The 27,968-nt window shown below is 40.7% G+C and overlaps 1 protein-coding gene across 2 annotated transcripts in view; it reads right to left on the reverse strand.

Annotated features, from left to right (window-relative positions):
* LOC102930263 (programmed cell death 6 interacting protein) overlaps positions 1-27,968 on the reverse strand; it is a 55,471-nt gene that overhangs the window by 1,635 nt on the left and 25,868 nt on the right. For both annotated transcript variants that reach the window (XM_037890136.2, XM_037890135.2), the window contains exons 9-17: positions 27,461-27,584; positions 25,663-25,840; positions 19,792-19,903; positions 18,726-18,895; positions 17,336-17,584; positions 10,791-10,925; positions 9,495-9,589; positions 2,170-2,305; positions 1,049-1,230 (exon numbers count right to left, since the gene is read on the reverse strand). In XM_037890136.2, coding sequence (XP_037746064.1) covers positions 1,049-1,230; positions 2,170-2,305; positions 9,495-9,589; positions 10,791-10,925; positions 17,336-17,584; positions 18,726-18,895; positions 19,792-19,903; positions 25,663-25,840; positions 27,461-27,584 — 1,381 coding nt within the window. The remainder of the gene's footprint in view (positions 1-1,048; positions 1,231-2,169; positions 2,306-9,494; positions 9,590-10,790; positions 10,926-17,335; positions 17,585-18,725; positions 18,896-19,791; positions 19,904-25,662; positions 25,841-27,460; positions 27,585-27,968) is intronic.

The raw sequence follows: 27,968 nt of genomic DNA on the forward strand, positions 1-27,968 counted from the left end.
TTAAGAAGCAGGATCACAAAGACAAACACTCTTCCTGTCAGTTGACCCAGAACTGCTAGTGCTGCACTCTATAGGCAGACCATGTGTCAACCAAAAAGCCAAGATAGAATCTGAAAAAGCTAAATACAATTGCAAAATTACAATAAATTTATGTTTTTTAAAAGAGCCTCTCTGGGATTAAGAGTGTAGGGTGTTGCCAATTATATAAGTGTGCTGTCATTAAGGGTGGCAATACCAATTCTTTAGTTCTTATGCAAAATGCACTACTTGCAAGACCTAAAGGAAAAGATGATTTTTTCTTCATGAATCTTCCCTTAGCATGTAGCAATACAAAACTCACTACATAGCTCTCACGTTAGGAGGACAGAATTGAAGGCTATAAGCTACATTTATCCATCCTGCACTCAAATCAAGTAAGGGTAAATCAAGTAAGGAGGTTCCCACAGTATAGCTACTAGTCTTAAAGAGGGAAGGGACATAAGATATAAAAACAAATACCCAATACTAATTATAGAACAAGAAGCCAATATTGCACACAGAAGAGAAGTCCATAAAATTCTATTTATGCTTCTTCAAATAAGCCTTTACAAGAGCATCTCAAACTCCTCCCCTCCTTCCCCTCAAACTCTACCCATCTCCCCCCTCAAAAAGTGCATTAATCATGTCTAAAGCAGCATCGTAGACCATCATGAGTCCTCACATTTGCAACTACATGACATTGCTCTAGCAATCATTATATGTTTTAGCAGGCTTTAATATGATGCAAGAACTAAAAGCAAGGAGAGCAAGCACTTTGTGACTAGTCAGTTAAGCAAGGAGCCTCACAGCAGTCCACAGACCAGTTTAAGAATTGCTGTCCTATACTAACATGTATCTGAACTGTAGACGTGACAAATCAAAGAAATGTCAGATCTTAACACAGAAAAGGAAACCCCAGTGTCCACTAAAAGCAGCTTATTTAAATTCAATTCACATTTAACAAAATAGGCATTTTTTGGTGTTGTAAATTAGATTATCTATGAAGTACTTAAGCATTCTGATAGTTTACCCTGGGTATCCTGGATAGGTTGGGTAAGGGGGTCCCTGTGCCTGTGATGGTCCAGTGCTAGCTACAGATGAACCAACTGGAGAAGCAGTAGCTCCAGTGGCTGTTGATACAGGAGGGGAGAGAGTACTTGCTGTAGAAATCACTGGTGGTGGAGGGCGTGCTGGTGGTTGTGGTTTACTAGACTTAAAAAAAAAAAAAAAAAAAAAAAAAAAAAAATCAATTAGACCAAGTTTTTCAAGGCAAGCACCAGGTTCAACTCTATAACTTTTTTCTGGTTTTACACAATGTTATACTTTTATGTTGCTGTATAATTGCTTAATTCAAACTTCTTAGAAAGTTATGAGACAACTGAAAGATGATAAAATGGAAATTGAAACAAAGTTAACTAAAAACCTTATTACTTGCAACCACTGACACTTCCTGAATGCTTTCCCGGCCCCCCCAGCCCTCCTTGATTTGGCAATAGATATTAAAATATAATACAGTAGAACCTCAGAGTTACAGATACCTCGGGAATGGAGGTTGTCCGTAACTCTGAACAAAGTGCAGTTCAGGCTCCAGATCCAGCAGCTGAGACTCCAGGCCAGGTTTCAACAGCAGCTGAGCTCTCTACTCAGGCCTGGAATGCATGCTTACCTCCATTCCGGCCTGCAGAGGTGTGTGTGTGTGGGAGGGGAAATGGCGGGGGGGGGGGGAACAGTGTGTCCCCCTCTCAGCATGGAGAAGGGTAAAAATGGGGGTGGGGGGGGGCTGTGAGAGAGAGAACCCAGTGCAAACCCCAGAGCTGCTTCTGCTCTGCTGGCTGGCTCTGGCTGCCTTAGGTTGGCAGCCCCAGCATCTTGCTGTAAGTGGGTGCCCCGTGCATGTGAGGGTGGGGTCAGGCCCAGATGTGCCTACCTTTAGATGCAATTCAGGCACAGTACAGTAGTGTGCGCGCGCGCTGCCTGAGTGGTTACTTCCGGTTTCATTTTGTGTCCAGTTGATCGGGCAATCCATAACTGGTGTTTCTATCTTTAAGGTTCTACTGTACCCCAATACATTACAGAGACTGATATGCTAAAGTTCTGATAATCAAATACCTATCTGTAATCAACTTGTATATAACACAAGCCTTTACTTACCACCATGGTTCTGGGTGCTGGAGTTGGAGTAGTTGCTGCAGCAGGTTTACTTCCTCCAGCTGCTGCAGTTTGGTATGCAGGCTGTGAAGGAACAGAGGGAGCACTGGGTTCTCTAGCAATGCTTTGTTGTAAGTCTCTGTTAAAAAGAGTAAAAGTATAGTTTAGATTTTAGCTGATTTTATATTTCTGTTCACTAACAACCTGAGGCAAGACAACTCAGGATCTGGCAGTGTCAATCTTATTTTAAAGCATAACACTTAATATTGGACCCACTTTTGACTGGAGAATGATCTCACCTTGTTCAGTCCTTCCTCCAGCCAATCCTTTTAACAACTTGCACAGCTATTTCCTATTCGGGCCCTTATCCACCCAGAATATAGTTTATTAAGTGAGCCAAGCTTTAGGGAAAAATATACTCCTAGAAAAATCAGGGACGTTTCAGCAACTTTGAGAGTCTCTGAAAGTATGTCTACAGCCTATCTCCTAGCCCAGACAGACAGACGCGCGCAACCTTGGCTCAAGCTAGCTCATTGAAAACAGCAGTGTGGATTGCAGCAGCGGCTAAGGCTAGCTGCTCAAACTCAGACACCACCACTCCCCACCATCCTCCGTCCAAACTTGGGTAGCTAGCCCACCAAGTCCAAAACTCCTATTTTTAAACATACTTAAGCTAAGCTAGTGAGAATCTCTCTACCAGTGTAGATGTACTCTTGGGTTACAAAAGGTACCTCGAGACTAGGACATACTGATAAAAAAAACTTAAGCTCTTTACTCTGCGAAGTGATTGTTTCACATACAGAGGACAAATAATTTCAGATTACATACATTTTTATTTAATTTAGGGCAAGACCGACCATGTTTCAGGGTACGATGGAAAAGTTAGTCTGCTAGATACTCCAGTGGATATGATCTTCTGCACTAAAATGAACAGTCCAAGGTTCATTGTCTACACTGGTAAATTATAGCACTGCACCTTTCTCGCTCAGGGGTGTGGAAAAAAACTCTTCTGAGCGCAGCAAGTTTCAGCGCTGTAATGCGCCAGTGTAGACAGTGCACCAGCTGGCAGCTAGGTCCAGACAGTGCTGGGTAGCTACACCCCTCGTGGACGTTTTTTTTGTTTTTTTGTTTTTTAAAAAAGAAAAGTCCTGCCACAGGGCTCTGCCATGACCACACAAGCCACGTTAAAGCATTGCCTGTGTAGACTAGCCCTAAGAAAACTGGGGCAGAGGGAAAACACTTGAATAATGCAAACTGCCAGAAACTCGCAGCTCTCAGAACACTTGTTCTCACGTTCTTCAGCATGCAATCTCTATTTCTTGAGTTAAACTTTACTAAGCAAGCATCTTAAAAAGATACATAGAGAGTTCAGACACTATAACATACTAAAAGTAACACCAAACAACTACCCTTTTCTTAGGATATTAGAGTTCCTGGGAATTCCAGCCAGAAATTTGGAGATTGAAGTCAGGTATTCTGAGAAATGTAGCATATTCAAAGATGTTGGGATAATGCTAAATATTTGAGATTTGGCCAATTCTACTGAGAGACTTTAGGAACCATTTAACATTTAAGGGAAGTCTACTTCACATAAAAGTGTGTTAAATTAGGTAAAATCCAAAAGTGTCACAGCTGGAAATTTGTACATGGCATTTTGAAATAGAAAACTGAAAAAGAAAAATGTATCATTCTCTCCAATCTCGCTAATAATAAACTAGAGTTTCATACTATGACAAATATGAATGTCAACTCAGAAGAGAGAGATAAAACTGGCCAACTATTGGTGTTGCTGGTTAAGCGAGAAAGAAAATTGTCATTGGAGTTAAGGGAATGAGAGATCTCTTATGAACAAGAGATCAATACTGTCTTGGTGGGTTTTTATAAAAAAAGGTTATATGAACAGCCAAACGCAATTTGCTGCAGACAGAGGAACTACTATTTATTAAATACCACATCCCAAAAGTGTCACAAACAGAATGCAACATCTTAGGTGAAGGGATTTCTAGGGGAGAAATCCAACAACTAACTAGCATTTCTTCTCTAAAGTTAAGCCCTGCGTATCTGCAGCTTAACTTTATGCTTAAAAGAATTTAGGATATTTTAGCCATCTTAAAAACAAATTTAAAGACTAAAAACTAGCCTTTCAAACTACAAAGTTCTTACAACAATGCTAAAAGTAAAATCCATTTTAATGTTCCTCCTATACCCTGATTAACATGAAAATGAAAACTGTCAAACTATGGCTCCAAAGGTTCCAGTGCCAAACAAGAAACTACCTGGGGGATTTTGCGGGGTGGGTGGTGGTGGGGGGCGGGGGGGTGTTTTACTGACAACTAGGAATTTAGATTTTACATAATGCAGAAGAGTTTTTAGTAGAGATGTACCACAAACATCCTGAAAAGTCTGATCATCTTACCCTGTCCTACTACAACTTTCTGATGGCGATCAATTCTTAGTACAAGCAACCACAATGCTAGTGACACTAACCAACTACTGACAGAATGGTAATATTTTGTTTGCACTAATTTTATAGCTTTAACAGTATACACTGAGAAAGTGAGACTGTCAGACTTAAAAGGGAATTTGGTAATCCTCACCTCAAATATACCACAGTGGAGAGAGACACTTTAGGTTTCTCTTTGTTGGCTTGATGGTGTGGGCAGGCAAGCAAACACCACTATTAAATGTTAAGATTTACTTTACAAGCACAATTTCCACATAAAGCACTTCTAAAAAAAAAAAAAAAAAAAAAAAAAAAAGGATAGGATAGGATTTGAGGATTAAGTGTTAACGGGGCATGTGTATTGATTAAAGTAATACATTCCCCAAGTAGTTTCAGTATCAAGCAGCCTTCACCAATGCTTTGGTGAATAAGATGATTTGGTTAGAAAAAGACAGAACATATGTAGCTTTGATAAGCTTTCTTAAGCAAGAAAAAGGCCAAGTGATTATGACCCTCAAAAAGCATATTACTGCACTAGCCTTATCCATGTACATAGCACTGTTGCAGCATGATACTGTCACCCTACATATGAAGGTTGAAAAGCTGTGCTGTTGCCAACTGTTCACGGTGTGCTTGATTAAGCTACATAACATAACTGTCACATGATCAAACGGCAGTCCACTCTGGTACTTGGGTCTCAAGCACTTGACCATGCTGGCTTATTCACCGGAAGGAGAGAGATTAAGGCAAAGAGTCAGTCAAGGATTCTGTGATTTTTATGAGACCTGTACAACTTCCTCAAAATTCCATTAATACAAACGGGGGGGGAGGGAGGGGGAGGAGCACTCCTTAGTTTCTGCCCTGGATGCCTGATCTGGTTGTTGCTTATCCAGTAAGGTTTTTTTTAACTGAGCAGTAAATCATGAGGAGCACATGTGTCAAGGTTCCTTCCCCACTCTGAACTCTAGGGTACAGATGTGGGGACCCGCATGAAAGACCCCCCAAGCTTATTTTTACCAACTTAGGTTAAAACTTCCCCAAGGCACAAAGTCTTTGCCCTTGGATTAGATAAAACGCTGCCATCACCAAATGATTTAAACAACAAAACAAAAACAAAGAATCAGGGAAAGGACCACTTGGAGTTCCTATTTCCCCAAAATATCCCCGCAAGCCATTATACCTCCTTTCCTGGGGAGGCTTGAGAATAAACAAGATGAGCACAGACCAGTCTTGGATTTTTAAGACCCAAATAACCCAATCAGATTCTTAAAAAACAAAAAACTTTATTAGAAGAACAAAAAAAAAAAAAGATAAGAACTCTGTAAGATCAGAATGGAAGATAATCTTACAGGCAGTCAGATTCAAAATAGAGAAACCCTCTATGCAAAACCTTAAGTTACAAAAAGACACAAAAACAGGAATACACATTTCCTCCAGCACAGTGAATTTCACAAGCCAAAACAAAAAAAAACCTAATGCACTTTCTAGCTAGCTTACTTACTAACTTTACAGAAGTTGGAGGGCTTGCATCCTTGATCTGTTCCCAGCAAAGGTATCACACAAACGGTCAAAAGCCTTTCCCCCCAACTCCAGATTTAAAAGTATCTTGTCCCCTCATTGGTCATTTTGGGTCAGGTGCCAGCCAGGTCACCTGAGCTTCTTAACCCTTTACAGGTAAAAGGACTTTGCCTCTGGCCAGGAGGGATTTTATAGCACTGTATACAGAAAGGTGGTTACCCTTCCCTTTATATTTATGACAACATGCATGAGCTTTAGTTGAGTGAGAGAAAAAATGGCAACGCTAAAGTACACTGAGGAGCAAAACAACAAACAAAACTGCTAAGCAGAGAAGGAGTAAAATACCCAAATGGAACATTTCATGAAAGTGGCGGATTGATGTTTTGTACCGCATGCAACATTCTTGTAGATTACACGCGAAAAGCAAGCTGTGACAAACATACAGAAAGTGCTTTGCATAAACGTAAGGTACAAGGCCTTGAATTGGGTCTGGGCAAGAAAACTCAACTATGAAAAATAGTGAGTGACCTGTTTACTGTAAAGACCAAAGAACAGACGCATCGTAGGACAGTTGTTTACAGAGGCTTTCTGCACTGCTAACATTCTGCTACGTGTCTTAGACAACTCTGCTAAGAAAAGCTATCTGGAAAGCTCTATGAAGACTATACCTACCTTGGATCATCTCCAAAAAACATACTTGCCAAAGCTTTTTGAAAGACATGACCTGAAAGAACTGCGGAATCAATGTTTTGGAATTGGTCTCATAGCAGGTGAAACTACTGATGTAGAAGGGTGCTACATAACGAATATCCCGGTTTGTCTTTTGCAGACACTTCAAGCTGACAAGGGGAAGGTAGTTTGGAATTGAAGTCTTTACTAATAGGGTGTGTTTGAAGATTTAACTTTAAAACTGTGTCACGCAGTGGTGGAAACAGTTCAGAAATATGGAGTTCTTTTTGAAAAAGTCACTGCTTTTTGTCACTGACAATGCTGCATACATGAAGAAAACCTGGGAACACAGTCTCAAAGCACTTTTTCTAAATGCAGTGCACGTAACATGCACGGCACGTCTTCTCAACTTAGTGGCCAAAACCTAGATAAAAACATTTGGAAAAAGTAAATGAAATTGCCATTGCCATAAAAAGGGCATTTTATTCCTGCCCTGTGCACAAAACATGGTTCAGTCAATTGTTGCAGCAAAAGGAAAGTGCCTGCAATTCCAACTTCATTGGTAACCATATGGTGGAACAGCTGGTTTGAAGCTGTCCACTTTCATACCAGCCACCTGCAGGATTAGGTGGATTTTTTTTTTTTTTTTTTTTTTTTTTTAAAAGGAGGAATAGGAGCGAAGCTGTAATTCATCTGTTGAAGATGTGGCCACGCAGTAAAATCAATGGAAATAAACACAGCTATTGTAGCATTAGAACTGTTTGCCACCAAGAATAATGGAAACTCGCACTGCTTATGAAAAACCAGAAATCAGATCACGTAAGGTGGCAAATGACTTGGCTGATCTCGCCAGTTGGCAAAGTCCTTCAGTGGCATGACTGACAACCTGTTAGCTAAGAAAGCCTACATGAGTGGTACTAAATGGTTTTGTCAACCAGCTGCCAGTTTTTTTTTTAAAGCCTGCTGAGTGTTTGATCCCCATCAGGCCATACTTCTTGACGTTGCATCACTAAATGTACTTGAGTCTATTCCCATGTTTGAAAACGAGTTGGCGAAAGCAGAGCTTTATAGCTACAGCAGTGCAGTTTCTGAAATGAAGTGCCCTGACGTAAAATTTTGGTGCAACTTAAGATCATTTTCCAAGTTTGGCCATAATAGCTCTGAGAAGTTTGTCGGTGCCCGATAACAGTGCGGACTGCTAGAGATCATTTTTGTCTCACAAAGGTATCTTGAGAGATGACGGACACTCAAAGATGCTAGCCTGGAGAAATACAACAAGCTGTTTCAGAAACGTGGAAAGCTCTAACTGTTAGTAAACTACCATTTTACACTAACAATCTTGTCAGTAGTCAAAGTTATATATGGTTTAACAGGAAATTTAAAAGCTTCTGTATTGTTGTAGTGAAAACTGCATTACTGTGTACATATTTGTTTGTGGCCGGCATCCTGTCCGTGACTTAAAAATACCCATGACAAAATCTTAGCCATACATAAGATCACCACAATGAATTAGACTGAATGGGGAGCATTAGGTTTACATTAATGGGCACACAGGGGGCAGGAGGATTTCCTGATGCCAGCTGATGATCACCTTATGACCTGAAGCTTTCAGCTTGAATACTTCCCTTCAGAAGCATAGCAAAAATAAAAAGATCCAGAGAAAGGTAAGGAAAAACCACTAGAGGCAACAGAGGGGTTGTGGAAGAAGCAGTGTTCTGAAAGTGAACAAAGTTAGTTTAAGAGTATATGGAATAGCAGTGTATCAAGTGACTAGTACAGAGAAGTCCAATTGGGTTATCATAGAACAAAGGTCACTTAAAGTTAAAAGGCAACAAGACAGAATTTTCTCAGAGGCTGGTCCAAGATCATGGCATCAACTCCCCAGGAATTCCCTCATCACCTTTTACCCCAAGTGTAAGGGGTATTTCTTTGACCTTGCTTTCTCTGACATAAATACATAGCAACATACATATTAAAAAATGTCTGTCTAAACAAGACACTCCATTGCACATGCTTCTCACCATGGGGAGAGGATGAGAGCACAAAGATATGACAGAAAAGTAGTCAACGCTTAATGCGCTACTGGAATGTGCACAGACACTATGATGAGGGTGGTAAAAAAAAAAAATCTACACAAAAGTAGAGCATGAAATAGATTATAGGAAACACTTTTTCATTTTACCAAGTACCGCTTGAGAATTCCCTTCAACAGGATACATTGAGAAAAATTGTTTAGTACAAGTGAACTCCAAATATCTGTCAGAGGACATCCGAAGTATTAGGACAACTGTCGTTTCTGACAAACAAATAATGAATTCTGGGGCAATGATCTTCAGCTTTAAATGGTATTTATCTGAAAATTTTAAAAAAGGGGTAGATACTAATATGAATAAGGCTAAATTATGCAGACAATAGGTAGGATAAAATGATAAACAGCATCTTGTGAAGAGATTTCTGGAAGTTTCATAATTTGTTCAACTGCTCTCCCTTTACCATCCTTTTGATGATCCTTTCAAATAATTTTAATGTGTGTTAGAAAGGCACAACTTATTCTTATGAGAACTGTACTTTATCCAGAGAGCCATCCTTCCTTTCTTCCTACTCTCAGTTAAGTACCACAGTAAGCACAACCATTATACTTGTTATGACTAATATAGATTATTTTCATTAATGCTTAAACAAAATACTAGATTCTTACTTTAGAAGTTCATCTCTTTCAGTCTTACGGGCAAAAACGATGTCACTGCATTTGTTTTGGAATTTCAGCAAGATTTCTGTCAATTCATTGTAAAACTATCAAAGAAAAGTGAACACATTGCAATGAATACAGTCTTAAGAGCTGCATAAGCATAATTCACACCCCATTTAAAAAACAAGTTAATGTTTAACATTATGCATGTTTTTATAAATTGACTCAGTTATGAAGAGACATTCCATAGCCTAAATCTTCTGATTCTAGTAAAACGACAAAACAGAGATACATTTGCTCTTTGTTTGGAAAGCACTAGATCAATGGTTCTCAATCTACTTGAATACCACTGCACCCCCTGCCTGAAGGCCCCTATGCCAAGTGCCCTCCCTGAGACCCCTTCAAAGAGTGGGGCCAGGAGAGGACCCCACTGCAGGGTGGGGCAGTGCATGGCAGCCCTGGACCCTTCTGCGCCGGGTGGGGCGTGGCAGCCAGGGCCTGGGCTGCACCAGGGGCCCAAGATCCCGCCATGCCAGCTGGGCATCCTGGCAGCACAGACACCAGCCATGCAGACCCTGCAGCCTTTAGCACACAGCTGGGCCACAGCTGTATGCTAATTGGGCCACAGGTTGAGAACTGCTGCACTAGATTAATCAACTAGTCTCGGCAACTGCAAATATATTATATAAATGGAAGACAAATTTGTTTCCGCTCAGAGATCAGAATATGTAAACAGGAGATACCAGTTTAATAAAATTTAAAAGCAGACTATTACATAACACTAGTAGTCAATACTATAGTGTTAATCTCTTACTGATAAGCAAGCAAGACAAATTGTCCAGGAGACAACTTTCCAGTACCAAAAGTCAATATAAAAGACAATTGAGTATGGCCTTCCTGATCTCTCTCCAGACCACACAAAGAGCACTGCATACAAATAAAAGTTTTATACATCTGACATCACTGTAGATGGAGGGAAAAAAATGCCCCAAATACTAGGGCTGCTCTACACTGTCTTGCACTGAATTAACTAAATCTAACTAAAAAAGGTGTAATTCACACCTTTTGTTATTCTGGCACAAGTCTGTGCGTGTTAGTCTTTATACAAACATGACAAAAAGGTTTTACAACTGCAGCAATTCAAAGTTATGCAGATACACATTTTAGAGAAAAGACTAAAAACAGTAAGCCAGAGAAAGGAATGCATCTGACAAAACTGAAAAGTTTGCTGTCATTTATTGCTTAGGTACAGTTTTGCATGGACACAGCAATGTACCCTTTCTGGCTCCGTAAGGGTTACTATACCTTTGTGCCTTCTTTTAAATTAGCTACAAGTTCCACAAAGTTGTCATTTGCTACAGCTAAATTCTTCAGAACTTCTTCTCTTAAATTAGATTCACTGTTTGATTGTTTCATCTTTGAAAATTCCTGATGTGCATTCTGCAAAAAAAGAAAGAACAGTTTTGGTCCCACGGGATGCCTAAAATTCCTGAAATTTAAAATCCAAGGCATTCAAACACAGCAGTATCTCTGAGGACTAAAGGCAATTATGTGTGTTGTACTTAAGAGACTTTTGCATTTAAAATATTGGATGTAAACATGAATGACGTATTGTCATTCAGAAATGGTTTCCTAGCCCTGGAAGTAAGGAACATCTCAAATAACCCTCTCAGAGGCAGAAGTTCGACAAACTTTTACTAGGTTACAAATAACTTCATGTTTAAATAGTTATTCAGAAACTTCTGGACACTTATTCAACATCTTTTGCATCATTATTTTGTACTCATACAGAAACATTTTTGAAGTAGTAAATAAAGACCAACAATATAATTTTACACTTTTTTTAAATTCAAGCTTCTCTTTCTTGAGAAATAACTAAACAGAACTGTCATTAGAATTCTCTAACCACTCTAATGAGTATTTACTAGTTGCACACCAAAGGAGAGATTTCAACAAGCATGAAATAGTTAAGCTTATGACCAAGTGAAATGTTGTGGAGTTTTGAAGATCAAACATCCCACACATCTTCCATATGCAAAGTACAAGAGGGCACATAAAAGGAAGTAATTACAAGGATGCCTGGCAGGACCTGCATTAAGTACAGAAATGAGAGTTTCCCAGCTTTATATCTCAATCAAGAGTTTCCTTTTTTTCCTTTAAAGGGCAGTTCCCATCTCCAATTACAAGTTTCAGACTAAAGAGCAAAACGAACTCCAACCATTTCTCCTCTCGACCGACCATCTCCCAATCACCAAGCACCAACTTCCGTGTTAAAGGCAGGAGCTATAGCGTTGCTCTAATCCCAGAAGGAATCAACGGAACGAAAGAGAGCAGACAGGCAACTGTAAACTGCTAGGCTGAGAGACTGTGGACTCTTGTTCCAAGACTCTCCCGAGCTGGCTTAGAGAAAAAATGTTTCTATCCTTCCTAAAAACTGTAGCTCTACAACGAGCTTCTCCAGTTTGTAGTAATGAACTGTGCTCATGGCACTGACAGGCCCTAAGCTCCACCAATCAGAATGGAACGAGTTTGAATGATCATTTCCCCAGCATTTTTTGCCTGTGATTTCCTGCTACATTTTTCTGTAAGAAGGGTAACTGATTTATACACTCAGTGAAATTGGAAATTGCATAATCTACAAAGGAAGCTGAGACTCCTATGTACGTGCCTACATGTCTCAATTTAATGGACAGCCTTTCAACTGCCTTCAAATCTGAAGGACATATGATGCAACTAAACAGCATGCACCTCTTGTGGCCTGATTTTTAATGGTATTCATCTAGAAAGGCCTACAGAAGGGTCTCTCAAAACCCTTATTTTTCAAAGAGGAAAGAAAAATGCCAAAAACTAAATGTCAAAGTAAGATTTGAAGGTAATGGGTTTTCCAGATGTAAGGGAACATCAGCTGTCTGAGAGACTGAACCAAGTCTTAGATGCTTTCACAACCCAAGTCTTCAAAAGAAGTTACAGAACAGCTTGAATCAATGTCCAGATGAAGAGGTTACTTACCTGTAACTGGAAGTTCTTCGAGATGTGTGGTCCCTATCTGTATTCCACAGCGTTATACATGCGCTTAATGCTCCCAGAGTCAGAGAATTTGAAAGTAGTGTCCATTGGGTCTGAGCATATCCCCTGATTCACCTCATGCTTCCATCCAAGGCAATAAAGTGAAGGGCAGAGTGACCACGTCTCCAGTTCCTTCTCCACCATGAATCTGACAGATCCGAAGGAGCACGGGACATGGAATACAGAGTGAGGGTCCCTACTGAATTCAACTTAGGGTGATTGACAAACAGTACATAAAGTGGAGGAGGGTGTGAGAATGAGGATAAAAGGATAAGGCGAACCGCTGTGCCAAAGGAGGCATTCGCCATTAAGTCCTGCACCAAGGCATGGTGTGTGGCAAAGGTGTGTACAGAATTCCACATGTCTATAAGAGGCACATAGAAGGGATGCCATGGTCGTAGCTTGAGCTCTAGTGGAGGGAGCCCATACTTCTGTGGGGGCAAGTAGGCTCAACAGCGGAGTTTAATAGAGCCAGAAATTCATTTGCAAGTTCTCTGGGTGGAAATGGCCTGTCCCCTAAGCCTCTCTACTACTGAAACGAACGGTCCAGGGGATTTCCTGATTGGCCTTCTACTTGCAGAGAATGAAGCCAAAGCTCATCAGACATCGAGGGAATGGAGCCAACGCTCTTCTGCGGGTGTGTGTGTGTGGTTTTGGGAAGAAAACAGGTAAATTAATGGATTGGTTGAAGTGAAACTAGGAGACTACCTCTGATAATTTTGGCTGTAGATATAAGGAGACCTTATTCTTGTGGAATACTGTGAATGGCAGGTCTGCCATCATAGCTCCAAGTTCACCGACCCGACGACAACATGGAAAGCAACATCTGATCTAGAAACTGCCACTCTGTAGTTGTGATTAGCAAACTTATGGGCAGAACTCCAAATTACTCAAATCTCCATGATAGGGACCCCTTGAAAACATGCTATAGATGTCACCTGAGCCCTAACCGAAGAAGGAAGGGGAAGTTTATTCAACACATAAGAAACCTTATCTGTAATAAGTATCTCTGGATGGAAACAGTCACTCCCTTTGATTTACTACCAAAAACTAAAAAGAGCCTACAAGATGTACACAAAAGCTTTACCCTAAAAAGATGAAGAGTCATGGCCCTAAGTAAAGCAAGCATATGAAGCTTCATCTCAGTAGAAGAATTGCGAGCTTTGAGAAAAAAAATTAAGATATGTATAAATTTGTTTAATGCAAGCCTGAAACAATGCTCAGCAAAAATTTCAGATGTGGCGTAAGAACAACTCTGTTCTTCTGCAATATGGTATAAATGGGGCCCCCCTAACCATAAAACCCTGTAAATCATTCACTCGATAGCTGAAGCGATAGCTCCTAAAAACGTTTTTGTGAAGAGATGATACAATGACCATGACATAGGTTCAAAATGAGGGTCCATTAAGGACATCAGCATTGCACTGAAATCCCATGTAGGAAAGGGCTCTTCAAATTGGTAGAAACAAGTGAATTAATCCCTTCAGGAATTTGGAAATGGTTGGAGAGTGGGGAGGTGAGAAGAACCTGAAGGTGACAGAGATAGTGCCAACTGACAGACCCAAATATTGTAGGGACAGTAAATAATCCAGAACAGAATACTCCACCAACTGAGTATGTCTGATTAGCCCCTAGTGAGATGGGTTTCCTTTTACCCCCGTGCCAGTCCCATAGCTGGATCAAAAGCTCTTGAGGATTCAGATTAGCCAGATAATTTTCTTGTTGTGAGCTGTGGAGATTTTAGCTCCAGGTGTAGCACCAGGCCTTGGTTCTGTGAAATGATGTCCAGGAGGACTGGAAGCAGACAAGGTTGTCAGATAAGGTGAATTAGGTCAGAGAACGAAAACGGATACGCCCACACAGGTGCTATCAGTGTCATCTGAACCTTGTCTTGACCTATCTTCCCAAAGTCTTTGGGACTAAACAGTGTGTGTGGGGGAAGCATAAAGCAGCTTCTAATGCCCACCAGATCAGAAATGCATCTGGAGAGCCCAGATTGACTCTTCATAAGGAACGAAATATGGGACACTTCTTGGTCACATCCGTGGCAAATAGGTCTCTCATAGGAACCCCCAATCCCAAAATACTTACCCATGAGTTTGGACAAATGGACTCAGTGATTAAGTAACCCCCTCCTGCTTAGGTGACCCTCTAAATTGTTCTGGACCATGGCAGATAAAGGCCTTGGAGGAACTTCTGCCGATAAGTCTAAGCTGCACCTGGTTGAGTGACAAACCAGTCTGAATCATCCCTGAAGAGGACAGAGGTGCCATCTTGCATATGGAGTCATGAAAGTATAAATTGTCATGTGAGCCAGAATTCTTAGGCACACTTTCTCTGAGGTCTTTCGTTTTGTACATAAGTTTGAAATATGAGTCACTGTGCACAGCCTGTCTTGAGGAAGGTATGTACTGACTGACTGATACAGAATCCAACTCTGCCCTTATAAACTGTAGACTGAAATGGGGGGTTGGGGGGGAGGGGTGGGAGAATGGACTTCTAGCTGATTAGGGAGACCTAGATGGACAGAGAAGTGAACACCACTGTGAATCTCTGACAACTTGCTGAGCAGAGTGATCTCAAAACTCAAGCATCAAAATAGGGGTATTATTTGAAAGTCTTGCCTCTCAGGTAGTAGCAACACTCCTGAGACAACTGGCAACCATCCTTGAGGAAGTTGAGATCAAAAGGTCAAACTCTGAATTGGTAATGATGTCCATTGCGCACAACTGACCTCATTCCTCTTAATGAACCCTTCTGATAATACCCTGATGCAGGCAGAGACAGACTCTCTTCTTCAGCGGCTGCAATCAACATGGTGCCTCCAGAGTACTGCAACTGAGGGCTCTATTCCCAATACTTCCTCATTCCAAAAAGGAGAACAGAAGTTGGTGTCCAATACTGGACTTCAGACCTCTCAATATATTCATCCATTGGACCAAGTTTCAGATGTTTACCCTTTCCATCATTAAATTCCATCCCTAGAGCCTATGAACTGGTTCACAATTGTTATTACAGGACACTTATTTCCATGGTGCAATCCACTCAAATTCTGGATGTGACTATTTCTTTTTAAACCCCCATAGCGGAACTTGGTGTTTTCAGTTTGCTTTTTAAGAAGTTGACAAGATCAATGCAGGGCTCTGTCACATATCTTTAGAGGATTTGAGGATACCCTCATTGATTGGCACAGCCCAGTGGTCTTATGAGACTAGATGTAAAAATGTCAAATAATTTGCAAGACGTTTTTGAGTAACTTCAAAAAGTATCTCCACCATTCGTTTAAGAAAATCCTGAAATGCCTTAAAGTCAACTATTGTGCAAAGAGTAGATGGAATAATTGCTTCATCTATGAATAAAGATGCAACACCCCAGACAATTGACCCAAGGATGCTAAGCCAGTTTCCAAGAAGAATGAAGTGTCTTAAGAGATAGGAGACCTGCTACTTCCCAGAACAGCATTTCTGGTAGCCAGAGCACTGGTAGACATCAGTTTTAAAACAGGTTGTTTCCGATGAGGAACTTGAGAGTCTGACACTCCTCATTGACTTCTCTATCAAGGATACTTTTTAAAACAGGCACCATGAACTTGCTGTGTACATTTAGAGAAAGATTTACGAACTGAATATTTGCCTGCAATATGCGACTACCCTAAACAAAGACATTTAGTATGTCAATCACTTGCAGACAAAGGTGATTTGAAAGTAGAGCATATTTTAAAGCTCAGAGACCAAGACTCAGCCATGACGTACACCTTGGTACCAAGTGGAGAGCCAGAAAACAGGGTGTTTTTGTTTTTTTTAAAACCAACAGGCACAAATAAAATAGAAACACTAACTAGAAAGAAGTATCTTAACACTATTTAAGATACAACAGGGAAATAGATGGACACTATGTAACTCTGTCTCACAGTCATGGGCACTAAGAAGGAAATGCGTGGCAGCTCTGCCCTTTATGACTTGGGAGTGGAGGTGCGAGGACATACAGGGCATATGCGCTGACTCAGATACTGCTGGCTAAAATATTCTCGACACACACGAGGTATATCCACCTACAACTGGAACCCATGTGGACAAATGCTTGAAGAACGTAGTTTCTACATGGGACGTAGTCAAGAAAACAACTGTCACAGGCTCTTGAGAGACATGTTTCCTTCTGCTTGTTTTACCAGTTCTGCTTCTGGCACCACCTGCTTTTTGATGTATGAAACTAGGATGGAATTGTCAGAGTGAATTACAGTTTGAAAGTTATGAACTCTAATTTGCATATGACTGGTGCAACTTTATACCTTGGTAGGCTTCAAGAGTCTGATGAAGTGTCTAACTATAGCTGCTGGTTAGAAGGGGTGAGCTGTACCTCAGAGCCCAAATGTGTCTCTCTTACCAGATAGGATGAGACAGTGTAAGTGACAGTAGAGACAGAACAGCCCTGTTACAGTAGGCTTCTTCCTTTAAGGAGCCATCACAATGCTGCTGAACTGGAGCAAGGGAAGGCCTTGAAGAGTTCGCAATGGAGACCTGTGGCACAGGCTGCTGGAAAACAAACACCTATATTTTTCCCCCATTCTCATTGGGAACTATTTATCGGTCAAAGATCACTTGATCAGCTATTATTCCAGCATAGTGGGAGTCCTGAGCAGGAAAGAAAGAGTGAAGAATAAAAGGTTAAGGTATCTGCAGTCCTGCTATCTGAGAAGGCCCTGTGGGTCTGGGAAAGCAAATGAGCTAGTACTGCCAAGTTTATAAAAAAAAGTCACAGAGAAACCTACTGTTAATGTTTTGTACCTGAATGTCTTTGAGAAGTTCATCCTGCTTTTTCAGGGTCTCTTGCACTTTGTGTGTTAAACTTCCATATATCCGGTCCAATTCGGTGACAGAGATGGCTTCCTCATTTATAGCACCATCCTGTGCAAGTGCAGTCAGAAATTTGCTTGTCATGTCAAAATTTACAGATTTTAGGTCATTCTCAAGTTGTTCTCTCTCCTTCTTCACCTCATCCAGGCTAGCTAGTAGAGATCTTAAGACACTAACAACCTACGAAAAAATTAAATAAAGTTAATATTTGGACTTAGTTTTGAAGCAATTTTGGCAAGCTGTACTCCATTACTCATCTTGCATTTCTCAGATTATTCAATATTGGTGACCTCTGATATTCAGTTTACATTCTGAAACAACTTTCGCTACTATATCCAGTTAATGGGGGAAGCCAGCTCACTTGTGCAATACTTCATTTTCCTTTAGAAGTCTTCTCCATGATTGACAGGAGTGAGAATTTCAACATGGATCAAATGGCTTGATGAACAACCTTAGTTATTCCATAGCATATAAAATTTAAATTAAGTTATGACACTACAGCCACGACAGTAATATCAGGTTACATGGACATTATGTATCGAATGAGGTTTTACTTTCAAAGCATGAGCTACCAGGATAGAATACTTTAACATTTTTGTTTCTTTGTATATTTAAAGCAACATTCTCCTTTAAACATTAAATATCAAAGTACTAGGAAGGATTTTTAAGGATCTATCAAATAGCAGCAAACATTTGCATAAATGTTGTCACACATACTGCATTCAAACTGCTCCATAGTAGGTAACTGATCATATTGATACAGTTGAAATATGGCTACTCTGGAAATAGAATTAATCCAATTGCTTAATATTTTACATTGGGGGCTCTCAAGTGTTTCCATACCATGGTCATCTTAATAAACATACTGCGGATCAGCTCTGTTCCCACATGCTGTCAAACAGATCAGTTTTGGAATTTTTGATTTTAGGTAAACAAAAAAGAGTGAGCAAAATAAAAATGAGATCTGCAGGTTACTAGAAGATAATTTCTGTAGTCCTTTCTGGGAGCAAAACTTCCTTTTATACTCTAGAGAGGAATTAGTCTGGGAAGGAAGCAGGTCAGTTCTAGCAGTCCCTTTTCCTAACCCTTAAGGGGAACCCCAAATACTGTAAAATAGTGCAGTTTCATACACCATACCAGTGTTATCCTATGCAAGACAGCTTATTCTAAATGTTGTCCAGATAATTGCCGATTTAATTTCATATAGATCCACTTTTTTTTCCCTTTAAGAAACTATAGACAGTCTCTAAGTAACTGTTGTCCCAATGCACTGCCATTCAGTGTAGCCACTAATGTGCAACCTTCAATTTTCTTGCCTTACCTCACTTCCCTGCATCGTTTTTGCTGGATTGGCAGAAGGAATGGCTGCATTCAATTCTGGCTCTGGTTTACAAAGAAGTGAAATTGTATCCCGATGAGTCTGATAGCGTTCTTTAACATGTCCATCTGCCTGTATAGCTTTATCCAAAATATTACTGAAATTGGCTCCCTCTGGCAATAAAACAAAGGAAATATTTAGACTAGTACAAAGCTGTGATTTAATCCAAGTCTTATACTACAGCAACATTTGTACCTATCAGCAATTCGTTATAAGTTTTCACACAACAACATTCAAACAGAAGTCCTGTTCATGCAATGAAGGTTTAAAATGTCTAAATTAAAATCCCCATTTGTTGATTATTTAAGGAATTACTAAGAAAGTACATTAAAAAATTCTGTGGTGTGAATTGCACATCAAATTTTAAAGCTTGCATGTCAGTTCAAAGTTTCAAAATAATACAAATCAGGACTCAGAACATGGTGATGGGTGATAAGTTCAGTGTAAGGAACAGCTGTTTAAAAATTGGATTTTTACAGACAAAATTCTTTCAGAAAGGGCAACAAGTGACTTTTTATAATCCATCCTAAACTTAATAAAAAGCAGCAAACAGTTATTAAAACCTGAAACATGAAGTCCGTTATACTCAAGAGTACAGACTATGTAAGTGACACAAGAAGCCAGATATTCTGTTAGAAGGCCAGCCTCTTTTCACACCGCTAGTGGGATCTGGCTATACAACTAGCATATACAGACAGATAATTAATAGCACCTTGCGTGGATACAAAATTTGTATCAGCATCTGATCCACAAAAATGATCCACGGAGATAAAGTGGATATCCGCAGATTTGCAGGGCTCTATGAATTAACGTTGTGCAAAGAGAGTGGGGGGTGTGAGGAAAATCAATCCTCTGGTGGCACAGAACCAGCAAAGAGGCTCCTATAGCTACACCCCCAATCTTGGTTCTAGTGGAGTAATGAGAGCAGACACAGACCTTTCTTCAACTGAATTGATCTTGTTGGAACTAGCAGTCCCAGGATCAGAGAAGTGAAAAAGGTGAGATTTACCTGCCCTCAAAGGTTTGTAGAGTTCACTGGATGGTGTTCTTTGCCAACGCTCTTTGAATTTTGTTCTTAGATCATTGTCTGTGGCTTCCTCTTCACCCAATAATCTTAGTGACTTAAAGAATTAAAAAAGTGTTACATGCAATATAATTTTTCCTAACTATAAATTGTAAAGATAAATTTTAGAACCTAGTAATAAAGCTGAAAAAAAGACTTACTAAACCTAACAGTCCAACAGTTATTTCAGTGAATAAAAGCCAAAAGAAGTTACTCACCCTGGGCATAACTGTGGTTCTTCGAGATGTATCCCTCTATGGGTGCTCCACTGAAGGTGTACTTCCGCTCCATGTACCTCAGATCAGAGATTTTAGGTAGCAGTGTCCACGCGACCTGCACATACATCCCCCGCAGTTTCATGCCCTGCACCAAGGCTATATGCAGCTGCGCAGGCAAACTGCCCTCCGTTCCTTCTCTACTATGGAGCTTGTTGAAGAGCTCTGAAGCAGAGCAGAAGAGGGCGGGCAGGGGAGCATCCATGGGAGACATCTCGAATAACTACAGTTACTGCACAGAGTAACCTTCTTTTCTTCTTCGAGTAGTGTCCCTGTGGGTGCTCCACTCTAAGTGACTATGGAGCAGTACCCTCTGTGGAAGGGTGGGGCTTTGAAGTCAAATCTAGGATTGAAGAAACAATAGTAGAGCCAAATATGGCATCAGAGGGTGAGGCATGAGTGACTGCACAGTATTCAGCAAAACTATGAATGAATATACAACTCTACATATTTCTGTGATGGGAACATTCTTAAGAACCGCTACTGAAGTAGAGAGAGATCTTGTGGAGTGAGTTAATACTCTAGAGGAAGATTGAAGATCCTAAGACTGGTAGCAGAAGGTAAGGTAGCCAGATATCCATCTAGAGTCTTTGCTTGGAAATTGGAGATCATTTAGTTCCACCCGCAATGGAGACAAATCTGGGAGATTTCCTAAACGGCTTAATCCTGTCTAAGTAAAAGGCTAATGCCTTCCTGACAGAGTGTATGTAAATGTCGCATCTCCTTTACACTGGTGTGGCTTAGGGAAGAAAACTGGAAGTTGATGAACAGTTGATTTATGTGGAAGATCAAAGATACCTTCGTCATGAACTTGGGAAGCGGCTGCAGTGTGACTTTATTCTGTTGCGGGAGGGGGGGCGGAAATGCCATGAGAGCTCCATCTCACCCATTCTTCAGAAGTTACGGCTACTAGAAATACAGCTTTCATAAACAGGTATAAAAGTGAGCAGGTGACCATAAGTTCAAAGGGAGGCCTTATAAGACATCAGAGTACCAAGTTAGGTTCCATTCCGGTATAGGGCATCTGATTTGTGGGAGAGATTGTCCAGTCCCTTAAGAAACCTTGTAGGATAAACGAAGACTGAAAAAACTACCATATGTTGGAAGGTCATAACAGCTGCCAAATGCTATTTTTCAGAGCTTAAAGATAATCCTATCACTTTTAGGTCTGAAATGTAAACTATTACAAAACAATAATGGAAATAATGTAGTTGAAAGATGTTTCAGGTCACACCAGTGTTCGAACATAATCCACTTTTGGTATACATGTCATGTGTAGATTGTTTGCTGCTATGTAGCAGCACTCTTTTCACCCTCAGAACAGTTTGTTTCTAACCCTGCAACCCATCTGCAAGCCATGCCTTGAACTGAAGAACTGCAAGGTTGAGCTGACTGATTTGACTGGCATCCTGAGAGAGGAGATGGGGGACGGTCCGGAGAGCGATCAGTTGACAAAACAACAACAAGCTGAGTGAGGTAAGGCAACCACATTTGTCTTGGCCATGTTGGAACTACAAGAATAACCTTGGCTTTGTTTTTCTTTATCTTGAACAGCATGGGAAATGCAAACGGAAGGCCTGTACTCCAAAGAAGAAGAAAGGCATCTCCCAGGAAGTGGTGACCCAGACCATTTCTCAAGCAGAACTGGGAGTACTTCTTGGCTGTGGTGACAAGTTCTATCTGTGGGACACCCCAACATTGAAATATGCAGGGAAGTATAGTGGGATCCATCTTCCACTTGTAATCTCGCAAGAAACATCTGCAGTGGTGTTTTGTATACCCAGAATGTAAGCTACTGATATTGATCTGGTTTCGCATGCACCAATTCCAAAGTCTCACTGTTTCAGTGAAAGGGAATGTGATCTTATTCCCCCTTGGCAGTTTATGTAAAACATGCATCACATGTTGTCTGTCATTATCTTTAGGTATTTGCCCCAAATAAGTGTGAAGGAATGGATACAGGCCTGCTCTCAAGTTCAAGCAAGCTGATATGTAAGGTGGACTCAAGAGGAGACCACCTTCCTTGAACAGTGAGTGTGTCTAGGTGAGCCCTCCTCATCGCAGGAGGGATGCATCTGTTATTACTGACTGAGATGGTTGAGCAAAGGGTACTCCTGTGCAAACAGTGTGTTCTTCCACCAGAAGAGGGATTTTTTTGACTACCAAAGGCATGGACAGTAGTTTGTTTAAACTTTGTTTGCTTGGTGAGAAAACAGTTCTGAGACTCCATTGGAGGCAGCGCATGTGAAGTTTCGAGTGATCCATTACCAAGATGCCAGTTGCTATTTGTCCCAATAATTGAAGACAATTTCTGGCCAACGTCTGAGGGCTAACTTGGACTAGAGTGACTAAACTAGGTAGGGTTATGAACCTGTGTGAAGGGAGCAGTGCTTCAGCCACAACTGTATCGAGGTCAACTCCTATGAACTCCAGACGTTGTACTAGAGCTAAGGTGGACTTTTGAATGTTTAATTGTAGTCTCTGAGAAATAGATGTACTGCCCTGAGTGGCCACTAAAGCTCTGTTGAAGGACCATCCTTTGAGCAACCAATTGTCAAGGTATGGGAAAATTAGAGTTCCTTGTTTGTGAAGATGAGCTGCAACCACAGAAAGAACTTCGGAAAACACTTTGGGTGCAGACGAGAGACTGAATGGGAGCATCATGTTTTTAAGTGCTCTTGAAGTGTAGGAACCTTCTGTGGGAGGGATGGATCGCTATATGGAAGTAAACTTCTTGAAGGTCAACGGCTAAGAACCAATCCCATTTGTCCAATGATGACACTGCTGCAAGAGTTACCATTTTGAACCTCTGAATCTTTTATAAATCTGTGAGTAACATTAGATCTAGAATAGTTCTCCAACTGCTATTCTTTTTCGGAACCACGAAGTACCTGGAGTAAAATCCCCTACCTATCTGTTGGTTCTTTGGCACTCAGATTCAGGACAATTGATTTCCTGTTGCAAAAGGTGGTCATGAGAGGGCTCCCTGAAGAGGTGATGGGAAAAGGAGGGAGGCAAGGTGAATGGATTATCCTGTTGAAATGATCTCCACCACCTATTTGTCCATAGTGATATGTTCCCAGTTCTGACAGAAATGAGACAAGCAGTCTCCAGAGCAAGGGAGACATGCAGACTGTTGCAGCAGATAAGAATGGGGATGGTAACTCAGTACCTCAACTAACCCATCCAAATTGGTGTTTCAGAGTTGTGAGGTCGATGTTTGACAAGTCGCTGGTCTCTTCTTCTGGAGTGTTGTCATTTACACTGGGGTTTGTAATGTCTCTGGGAGGCAGGAAACTGGGTGGGATGAGACCTCTGTGCAGTCTAGGACTCACTGAAGTTTTTTGTGCAAGGGTGTACATTCCCAAAGAGCACAAGGTGGCTCTAGAGTCAAAGTATGCAGGGATTCATCTGTTTTTTTTCTGCAAACAACTGTGAACCACCAAAAGAAAGGTCCTCAACTACATTTTGGACTTTCCTTGAAAAACCCAAGGGCTGAATCTAGAAGGCTCTACCAGTGGTGTCCAAAAAGGCCTGCAGAGATGTTCTTGCGAGCACAGTTGGCCCGCAGTGATGATCACCTGAACTACTCCCTCTGCCTGTTAGAAGATGCTCAATAAAGGTATTCAACTTTGAATAGTTTGTATGTCTGCATTTCACCAGGAGGGCTTGATAATTGACAAATCTAAGTTGTTAGGTAGCCTATGAGCATGACTTATGGCCAAAAAAAAAATCAAGATGCTTTAAATTTTTATCATATGGAATCGATTTAACATGGTTCTGTCTGCCATGTTCGTGCACAACGTCAACCAAAACGGAGTTGGGGGAATGTATGCAAAAATAAAAATTCAGAGTCCTTGGAGGGGATGTAATATTTTTTGTCCGCCTCTTACAGGTCCCTCCTCACTTGGTAGAGGTGGAGCAGTCAGAGATAGGTGGAGATAGGCCTGTCAGAACCAGGCAAATCTCCAGGGAACAAGAGATGGTCAGTACCAAAAACTCATCAGGAGAGATTCAGGCTTTTCTGTTACTGGCAAGTCCACGGAAATCAAAACTGTTGCATATTGGAACAGTGGGTGGTACTGATGAGCCAAGGTGAGAAGCGGTAACAGTGGCAGAAGGCATCTATGGTACTGAATGATCAGTAGGTGTCAGTTTGGTCTTTTGCAGAACCGAAGTGCTGGGTACTGAGATCCTAGTAGACTCAGTTGGTACAGATGTAGAAGAGCTGGTCTTCTCTCTATTGCTCTGACTTGATAGTGCTGATCTTCAAGAGCCAGAACCCTTAGTCCCTTGCTGATGGTCATGGTACTTGAGGAACCTGCAGACTCGTGGGTACTGAACTGGATATCAGTAGGTGCCGAAACAAGTGTTTGAATTGGATACTGTCCTTCAGATAGATTCTCTACCATAGGACTTGAAGATTGCTTTCTAGGGTCTTTTTGAGAGGATTCCAGAGACTTCCTCTTGATTCTCATGGGGAGTGCTGCATCAAGCCGACCTGTTCGGAGACCGTTGTACAGCAGGGGCCGCTGCCTGGGGTCAGAAGCTGGTTGGCACAAACCCTCCATCATAAAACAGTATAGTTTAAGTTCCCAGTTCTTTCTTGCCCTCAACTTTAATTTCAGGCAGAAATTACACTTTGTAGGGAAGTGCAACTCCATAAGGCAGTGGACACACTAGGAGTATCCATCATGGACCAGGATAGCCTCTTGGCAAAAAAGGCAATGTTTAAACCCGGGAGAACTGGGAAGACCCTCCCAGAATTTCAGTTCCCCTGAGGGGAAGAAACACAGAAAAATAGGTGAAGGGACAATGGTCCTTATGCTAAAAGCACAAGTAAAAAAATTTTTAAAAGATTTTTTTTTTTTTGAACGGTAAGAATTACTATAGCTAGCTAACAAAGGAAACTAAGAGCTAACGCTTTAGGAATCAGGAAAAATACAGTTGAGTTAAGCTCACCTTTGACTCTGAGGCTCTGTCTCAGGCTGAGGCAGCTGAGAAGGAATGAGGGTGGTTTGCCCACGCAGCTCTATATACCCTTGGTGCAGGGCACGAGGCTCTGGGGCGAGCATGCGTGGGGTTGAACAGACACAGCTACCTAAAATCTCCGATCTGAGGCACACTGGGTACAAGAGCACCTAAAATGGAGCACCTAAAATGGAGCACCCATAGAGACACTACTTGAAGTAGTAGTAGTAGTAGTAGTAGTAGTGACTATAATAGGAATCATGTTCTTACTTTTACCAGTTTCCCTCCCCACCATAATCTCAAACTGAAAAAAATCTGTCAAGACAATACCATCTTGTAGATAAAGTGTCTACCAACCTCCAAGCACATGTTTGGACTTCACACTTAACAGCTAAAACCTTCACAAAATCAAGCGCTTTTATCATGTCACTAAAGTGACAAATTACTTTAGACAAATGCAAGTTAATTTTTTTTAATTATCAGAACATGCACGCTTTACTATTTAAAGAAGCTGAGTTAGATTCATAAAGTTGCACATTTTAAAGACTATTTCAGTTGTTTCCAAGCTTACTTCATCTAAGATCTCTCTGTTTCTCTGTAGCAGTTCTGGTAGATCTTTGATCAGCTGATCAATGGTCTGGATGCCTCCCTGTTCAACAACAGACTTAGACTTCTGCAGAATAGACTGAGGAACACTATCACCAGACACATCTTCAATGGCAGCAGGCAGATTGAGAGAAGCCAATACTCTGAGAAGGTCCACGTATTGCATTACAATTAGTACACCACAAAAATCACAGCATCAAAAGAATCATTTTGGTATCCAAATTAAACAGGCCATAAGAACAAGAAAATAAAGGAAACAGGAGCATAATGTAATCTTGGATAACAATTTAAAAACTGGAAAAGTCTAAAGATTATTCAAAGAACATACTTACCCAAAAAAGCAATAGTTTTAACATTTTTAAAAAGGTAACTTAACTTGTCTATCATTTTTCCTTTGTATTTTAGTGCTTATAAAGCCATTTTAAGCAATATACGACAGTTTTAAACACAAACTGTTTATCTACTTTCATCCAGAACCTTGGCTTTATATTTAATTTGTATTTACTTTTTAACGCAAATTCTTAGTTTCAATGCCTTGAAACAATATTCAAGGGCTTGAAATATTAAATTTATGCAGGGGAATAGTAGGGACTTTTCCTGAGCAAGCAACATCAGCCTCTAAGAACCTAAGTTTAAATTTAAAAAAAATGAAATCTTTAGTCTCATGCTTTGTTCATGAGGAAAGCCTTTAAAACCATGAGTTAAATGTAAAACTGCTCTTTTCTTATGCCTGCAGAGAAAAAATGCTAATGACTCTGATGCTTCTCATAGTTTTGCCAAACTACTGCAGAGTGCTTGCCAATCACTACTGTGATTCAGATGCCTGCAGGAAGAAGGGAGACTAAAGAATTAGGTCAATTTCACTTCAACTTTGCTCTGGAAAACAGAAGCAGAGACAGACACACTGGAACTATTTAATGGGGAGGTTTACCAAACACAGATTTGGGAAAGGGATAATGTATTGGAGACTCCCGCCTTGCAGCAATCAGAAAAAGTGGTTCTCTGGTTAATGCAAAAATTAAGGTGTCCCTACTGCTATATCCCTCTTCAGCCAAGCCATATAGCATAGGGCTGCCACTAGGAGTCTTTGAGGTGACAAGGATGAGAAGAGAGAGGGACAGAGAATGTTCCTCTTAACAGCCACAGGTGGTGGGTGGGGGCTTCAGTTTACAAGACACCTACTAACAAGACAAATACAAAATCAATGGTGCGCACAAGCAGAATGTAAGGACAGCACTATGGCAGAAACTCAGTAACCTTCCATTTCCCAGAAGCTTAGGAGGGGAAGGAAGTGGCTTCACACCTGGATGTTGCCCCTAAAACAGTGGAGCCCTCAATCTTTTGTATCCATATGTGGCTAATGGGATTTTAGTACTCTGACTATTAGGTATCTGGTAAAATTTCCAAGCCCTATTGAGTGGCAACCTGGTTTACCTCCTACAACAGAAGAAGTTTAACTACTACAGTATTTACTGGCCCAGTCCTGTAAGATGCTTACTGCGAAGTGCTGAGCCAACGGAAATTAGAAGTGATTAATAACTTTGCGTGACTGGAACTTTATTTTAAATTAGTATTCACATATTCCCCTCCATCACCTAATTTTTGTCTAAATCAGAGATTTAAAAAATCTGAACAAAATACTTAAATAAATCTTCAGTGAAGTGGATAAAAGTAAGGTTTTGATTATTCCAGACAGACAGACAGACAGACATGATTAAAAAATGTTTTGAAAAAGATTAGAAGTCTGAATAACCAATACTCACCCATTTGCCAGATTGGTGGCTTCTCTCATCTGGGCTATGGATCTATTTACCAAGTCTGCCTTTCTCTGGTTGTAGAGGCTCAGAGACTGCTGCACTGCCAGAGGAACCATCTTCTCAAACAAATCTGTGATTAAGGCAGTATAATTATTTTAATGCATCTATAAAGGTTACCAAAAAACATGCAGCTTCTTTATATCCTTTTGCTGTATCCTTAGAGAAATTTCACAAATCCAAGTTTCTAAACTGAGTGGGAAATACCAATGAGGAAAGTTAACATCTGCATAGGCCTGGTACCAACATTCAAAACTTGCAACCTCAGATTTATCACTTAAGACTCATGGTAGAGGATATGTATAGGATTTCAACATATTGCGTTAGGCAAGCTGTAAGATTAACAGTAGGGGCTGTCTTCCAGTTAAATCTGTACGATAAGAGCTCTTCAACAAAACTCCTTCAGAGACCAGATTGTGCTTCATTCAAACATTTTGAGACAGAACTAGCGCAGATT

This window comes from Chelonia mydas, chromosome 2, assembly GCF_015237465.2.
Source record: "Chelonia mydas isolate rCheMyd1 chromosome 2, rCheMyd1.pri.v2, whole genome shotgun sequence".
Taxonomy (NCBI): Eukaryota; Metazoa; Chordata; order Testudines; family Cheloniidae; genus Chelonia; species Chelonia mydas.